General features: G+C 51.1%; 1 protein-coding gene across 3 annotated transcripts in view; it reads left to right on the top strand.

Moving 5' to 3' along the window:
* OLFM1 (olfactomedin 1) overlaps positions 1-6,597 on the top strand; it is a 49,494-nt gene that overhangs the window by 18,385 nt on the left and 24,512 nt on the right. For 2 of the 3 annotated variants that reach the window (XM_045374226.2, XM_015436232.3), the window contains exons 3-4: positions 2,891-3,046; positions 6,190-6,409. In XM_045374226.2, coding sequence (XP_045230161.1) covers positions 2,891-3,046; positions 6,190-6,409 — 376 coding nt within the window. Of the gene's footprint in view, positions 1-2,890; positions 3,047-5,681; positions 6,009-6,189; positions 6,410-6,597 lie in introns of those variants that run through there. The other variant, XM_045374227.3, reaches the window with a different exon arrangement.

Below are 6,597 nucleotides of genomic sequence, written 5' to 3'. Positions count from 1 at the left end.
ACACGGATAGTGGCAGGCGTGGGGCACGGGCTCCGTTCTCTTTGAAGATGCACTTGGCTCTGGGTTTGAGAGTGTAGGCTTTGGAGCCAGTCCAGCTTGAACTGGCAGGCCTCCTGGCTGTGCGACAGTAAGCAAGTTGCTTAACTTCTCTGAGCCTTGGTCTCCCTATGTGTAAAATGGGACTCAAAATAGTATTCATCTCCCGGGGTTTTTGTAAAGATCAAATGAGATCAATGACACAGCAGACTCAGTGCAGTGCCTGGAACACGGGAAAGGATGGGTAATTATTAGCCGTTGGTTATCTTGAGGCCAGGTGTGTCTGTGTGTGTTGCTGGCCCCCCTGCCGCTTCTTTTTTTTTTTGAGACGGAGTCTCGCTCTGTCGCCCAGGCTGGAGTGCAGTGGCGCAATCTTGGCTCACTGCAAGCTCCACCTCCCGGGTTCACGCCATTCTCCTGCCTCAGCCTCCTGTGTAGCTGGGACTACAGGCGCCCGCCACCTCGCCCGGCTAGTTTTTTGTATTTTTAGTAGAGACGGGGTTTCACCGTGTTAGCCAGGATGGTCTCGATCTCCTGACCTCGTGATCCGCCCGTCTCGGCCTCCCAAAGTGCTGGGATTACAGGTGTGAGCCACCGCGCCCGGCCTCCCCTCCCGCTTCTTAATGCCTGCTGCCGCGTTGGGTGAAGTGTGGGATAGACTGTATCCTGTAGCTCTGTGACCCTGAGCCTGCCAGAGGCACATCCTGCAGGCAAGAAAATGAAGGAAGGGCTGTGCTTAGAGGAACGCCCTCCCTGAGGGTGGGGAGATGGGTCCGTGATTGCAGTCCTGGACTGACTGTCCGCTGGAGGCGAACCTTGCCTGTGCCTTGTCCATGGCCAGAAAGCAAAGTGCCTTCAGGGTTGGGAGAACTGTAGGAGAGGAATTGTTTGGTTTTAAGGTAGCTGAATAGCTTAGTATCTTTAAAATTTGTTTTTTTAAATCTCAAGTCTAATCTTTGCAATCTTTTAAAAGCGTTGGTTCTCTGGGGAGCAAAAAACCTGCGGCACTGTGTGTGGTCTCCTGACTGAGGCCAGCAGCAGCTCAGCAGCTTCTCCTCGGCACTTGTGGGCCTTCGCTCCTGGGGATTTTGCCAGGAAGGGAATGGAGAGAGGGGTCTGGACTGGCGCTGCCATTTGTATTGTTGCTTCCTCCGGCCGTGTGGCTGCAGGGGCCACCCCTGTGCACTAGATTTACTGGACTTTGTTCAGGGGTTACAGGTGTGGATGAGACCCAGTGTCACTCCCTCCATGAGCATCCTGTCCAGAAGGCTGTGGGGGGACAGCTGTGTGGCTCACTCCTAGGCAGACATTGCGCCAACAAAGTGACGTTGTTGTTTCCGAATAGTTTGCAGCCAGTTTTAACTCAGTTCATCAGGGAAGCCTCCCTGGAGGAGGTGGCATTTGGGCTGGGCCTTGAAGGATGAATAAAACCAAACTTCACATCTTTTCTTGGAAAAGGTGCTATAGTTAGTCTTCAAAGTGACAGAGGAAGACAAGCAAGGGAATCAGGCAGGGCGGTGTAAGAAGTATGCTTGCATTTCCCAGGGAAGAGAAGGGGTGACGGGGAGCTAAAGCCACCCCATCGTGTGCTTTACAAACTTAAAATTTCAAGATGAGTTTGTGTATGTTACTTTCTAATAACACGATATGAAATTCCTTGCATTTTGGGGTGCTGAGATTGGCCATAGTGGTTTTCCTCCTACTGAGGAGGCTAGGCTCGCTCTCTCGTATTTTACTTTACTTTGTTTGGCGGGGTGGAGGATGTGTAGTAAGAAGTGGAAACCACACTCTTCTCTTTTCACACTGACCAGGCAAAGCTAAGCCTCATCCCCAAATGGATTTGTTCCTAGAAAGGAGAGTATTTTCAAATTCAGCACAAAAGTCAGAAGTGAAGATTTGCTGTCATGGAGGTAACTTCCTCCCTAGTAATTGGATTAGATTCTGAGAAAATGACCCAAACGCCACTGCGGCAATCCTGAGCTTCCTCCCGCCTCCCTGCAGCCCCAGATGCATTTGCACGGAAGCACACGCCAGTTTCCTGCAAATAAAATGCACTGGCAGGTGGCTGCACTAAAACTGTTTTTCTTTTAAGCTCCCTGGAATCCTGTTGAATATTAAAGTTCCATCTTGAGGCTAGACTCAATTCAGATCTGCCCGTAAAGATGTAAAACAGCGATTCTTCATTTGCTGGGTGATTGATTCCTGACTCTATGCTCAGAATGTACATGTTTGCAGAGCAGTCATCTACCTATGATACTGTGGGGTGTGATGGATGGCACAGGAGATAGGGAAAAAAGCTTGATGCAGAGTCAGGGAGAGCAGCTCCCTTGTTCCTTCACTCCGCACTTAAGTAATCAACCTTATCAGCAAGGCACTCAATGAGATTTAGGAGGAAGAATTTATACCTGGGGGCGGGGCAGCCTCAGAGTGCCATTTCTCTCTGCTGGTATTTATGCTTGCCTTATTGATTTTGTCCTGCAACATGAAGACTAGGAACAATCCCCACCCACCACCACTGAAAAAAAAAAAAAAAAAGAGAGAGAAAGATCAAGAGAAATCACCCAGTCTGTGCCTGGAGCTACAACCAATAAAGGAACTTGAGTCTCCCACACCCCTGATTTGCATCCCTGATGATAAGAACACGTTGGCCGAGGAAATGTTTACCCAACCTATTTGCTGTGTTTGGGGAGCTATCAGTCCGATGCTGGCGATTACCTTGTAAATAATGCATGGGCCACTTCTGGTTCCCAGTGTGCTGGCTGCGTGGGAAAGGGCAGTGTGGGCACGAGCAGGCAGAGAAGATTGCCTGGCACCGATGGCGGCTCTTTCGCTGAACTTGTTGCCCTTTTGACAGGTGCAGAACATGTCTCAATCCATAGAGGTCTTGGACAGGCGGACCCAGAGAGACTTGCAGTACGTGGAGAAGATGGAGAACCAAATGAAAGGACTGGAGTCCAAGTTCAAACAGGTGGAGGAGAGTCATAAGCAACACCTGGCCAGGCAGTTTAAGGTATGTATGTTCCTCCCCGTCTCTGTCCCCTTCTCCTCCTCCCCTCTTCTTCCTCCTTCCCCTCCCTCCTCTCCTCCCCCCTTCTTCCTCCTCTTCGTCTTCCCCTCCCTCCTCTCTTCCTCCTCCTCCTTCCCCTCACTCCTCCTCCCCCTCACTCCTCCTCCCCCTCACTCCTCCTCCCCCTCACTCCTCCTCCCCCTCACTCCTCCTCCCCCTCACTCCTCCTCCTCTTCTTCCTCCTTCCCCTCCCTCCTCTCCCCCCTCTTCTTCCTCCTCCTCCTTCTTCCCCTCCCTCCTCTCTTCCTCCTCTTCCTTTCCCTCCCTCTTCTCCTCCTCTTCCTCCTCCTCCCCCTCACTCCTCCTCCCCCTCACTCCTCCTCCTCTTCTTCCTCCTTCCCCTCCCTCCTCTCCCCCCTCTTCCTCCTCCTCTTGCTTCCCCTCTCTCCTCTCCCTCCTCCTCTTTTCCCTCCCTCCTCTCCTCCTCTTCCTCCTCCTCCTCTTCTTCCTCCTTCCCCCTCTTCTTCCTCCTTCCCCTCTCTCCTCCCTCCTCTCCTCCTCCTCCTTCCCCTCCCTCCTCTTCCCCTCCTCTTCCTCCTCCTCCTCCTCCTTCCTCTCCCTCCTCTTCCCCTCCTCTTCCTCCCCCTCTTCCTTCCCCTCCTTCCTCTTCCCTTCTCTTCTCGTCCTCCTTCTCCTTCTCCCCCTCTCCCTTCTTTTCTCCCTTTCTCTTCCCCCTTCCTCCTCCTCCCTCTCCTCCTCCTCTTCTTCCCCTTCCTTCTCCTCCCCCTCTTCCTCCTTCTCTTCCTTCTCCTCCTCCCCTCTCCTCTTCCCCCTTGCCCCTTTACCTCCCCCTCCTCTCTCTCCTTCTCTTCCTCCCTTTTCTCCTCCTCATCCCCCTCCCCTCCTCCTTTCTCTTCCTCTCCCTTCCCTTCCTCCTCCTCTCCCTTCCCTTCCTCCTCCTCTCCCTTCTCCTCCTTCTCCTCCCTCTCCTCTGCCCTCCTCCCCCTCCTCCTCATTCCTCCCCCTTCCCCCTCTCCTTTTCTTCCTCCCCTTTCTCCTCCTCATCCCCCTCCCCCTCTCCTTCCTCCTCCCTTTTCCTCCTCCTCCTTCCTTCCTGTCTCCTCCTTTCCTTCCCCCTTTCTCCTCTTCCCCCTCCTCCTCCCCCTCCTCCTCCCTCTCTTCATCCTCCTCCTCCTCCTCCCTCTTCTCCTTCTCCTCCTCTGAGGCTGGGTGTGCTTTCCCTTCATGCTTTGCCTTTCCCTACAGAAATGGTCATTTGGGGCAGGGAGAAGCACAGCAAAGGTTGCTCTGTGCCTTGAAAGGACTGTTGCCCTTGGCAGTAGGGAGGCCACCACTGGCCCTGGTGTGGCAGAAGCCATCTTGGCAGGGGTGGCCTGAGTGGCAGCAGCAGCATCACACACTCGCCCCCAAGCCCCCGTCAGTGTGGTTTGGAAGCCCGGGGTCTGAGTCCTGTGTTGCCCAAGCCAAGTCGAATATTAGCTGGGAAGGGGACATCGTTACTGGCCCTTGTCATTCTGTAGCTGCTGCAGGTAAATCACATTAGCCAAGGATTAGCTGAATTGATGAGAGCCATTCCGGAGCAGGAATCTCTCAGGGCAGTTTTTCACATCTGACCTAATCTAGCCATGACAAGGCATGCCATAGACGTGCAGGGAAAGAAGAGAGACGCCAGCCTCCTTTCCGTCTCGTGGGAAGCATTCTGCTTCTCCGGGTAACTCTGGACGTTAAAACTGCTGTTTGTTTGACCTAAAATCATAGATGCATATGTGCAGCCAGGTAGAGCTATGCCCACAGTTGACTCCATCTCAGTATAATTCGACTGAAACATTATATGCCACCTTAATTAAGGTATACATGCATTTTAATTAGAGATCCAGCCCAGATGTAAATGAACAGGTCCAGTGACACACCCTTGCCCGACTGGAAACTGCTGATGTGCTCTGTCTCTGTCTTCCCGTCCTTTTTATGCTAATGTTTTTCTTTGATGTGCTCCCTGCATGAGGCAAGAACTAATTCTCTTTTTAAAACGATACATGAAATAGATGAAATGGCAAGCTAATGAAGTTATAAATCTATATGATAAATACAATAATAGCAGGCCCAATCCTGTTGAGGTGAAACGAGCTGATTGCGCTCAGCAGAGGCAGGTGGACATTTTGTCCTTGCATCTGGCTGGTCATCATGAATTACTCTGGAAAGAGAGATGTTGACCTGTCTGACCAGAAAGCATTTCCATCTCTGAGCCAGCACTCCCTTCTCTGCTTCCGGCAGACTCCTCTAACGATGGGGGTGTCGTCAGCAACTGGGAGGTAGCCCGTCTTGGCAAACGTGGTTGACACAGGCATCTCTGCAAGTTTCCAATTTTGGGGTGCTGTGGCTTTGGGGGAAGAAAAGCAAGCGCTTGCCTTGACTGTGCTAAACTGCATTAAAAGAAATTCCGGCAGACATTGTGATGAGGGGATCTCAATAACTCTTCAAGCAGTTGGTTTTGACTAACTCGAGCATTACAGCGGGCTTTTTCTAAACGACCATGTAAATATGTGTTTCCTGATGGCTGTCTGTTTCAGGCAGGCTAGTGAGCTAGTTCTTCAACGGTATTTCGTTTTCTTACTTGCAGGGCTAACTTAAAAGAGTTTTTTCAATGCTGCAGTGACTGAAGAAGCAGTCCACTCCCATGTAACCATGAAAGAGAGCCAGAGAGCTTTTTGCACCATGCATTTTTACTATTATTTTCCAATACTTAGCACCATTTCACTAAGGAACCTTGAATACAACCAGGATCCTCCTTTGCATGCGACTGTAGCTGCATTTCATGAATAGTTTGAACCCTTGTCAATGCATTTTTTGAAAAAGAAAGAAAGAAACAAAAACTTCGTGTATGTGACTCAAAGCATGTAACCTTAAGATGTTGCACTCTAAACTGACAATAAAGACCTTTCCCAAATATGTTGGTGTTCTGAGGACTGTTTAATATGCTCTTCTAACTCATTTGGACCAGAATAAATAAGCCTGTAAATAAAGCGGGAATAGACACACGTTCCCTCACCTAGAGAGAAGCCAGGCCAAGGCAGGGGGCGAGAGTTCTTGCATGCATCGCACTGAACTAGCTTATTTTAACCTTACAGGCGATAAAAGCGAAAATGGATGAACTTAGGCCTTTGATACCTGTGTTGGAAGAGTACAAGGCCGATGCCAAATTGGTATTGCAGTTTAAAGAGGAGGCCCAGAATCTGACGTCAGTCCTTAACGAGCTGCAAGAGGAAATTGGCGCCTATGACTACGATGAACTTCAGAGCAGAGTGTCCAATCTTGAAGAAAGGCTCCGTGCATGCATGCAAAAACTAGGTAGGCTCAGAACCCTGCGGGACGTGGCGCTGCACTGCCCACCTCCGGCACACGCACAGGCTTAGGGAGTGGTGCTGAGGTTCGCGAGGTGATGGCTCGATTAGGGCTCCTGGGCAGGGCTATCTTGAGAGACAGCAAAGGAGGAGCATAGGCCGCACCCATCCTAGGGCATTGTTCAGAGCTGGGTC

The sequence above is a fragment of the Macaca fascicularis genome, chromosome 15, assembly GCF_037993035.2.
Source record: "Macaca fascicularis isolate 582-1 chromosome 15, T2T-MFA8v1.1".
In the NCBI taxonomy this organism is placed as follows: domain Eukaryota; kingdom Metazoa; phylum Chordata; class Mammalia; order Primates; family Cercopithecidae; genus Macaca; species Macaca fascicularis.
Note: the sequence above shows the minus strand (reverse complement) of the source record. Positions and strands in the feature narration are given on the sequence as shown.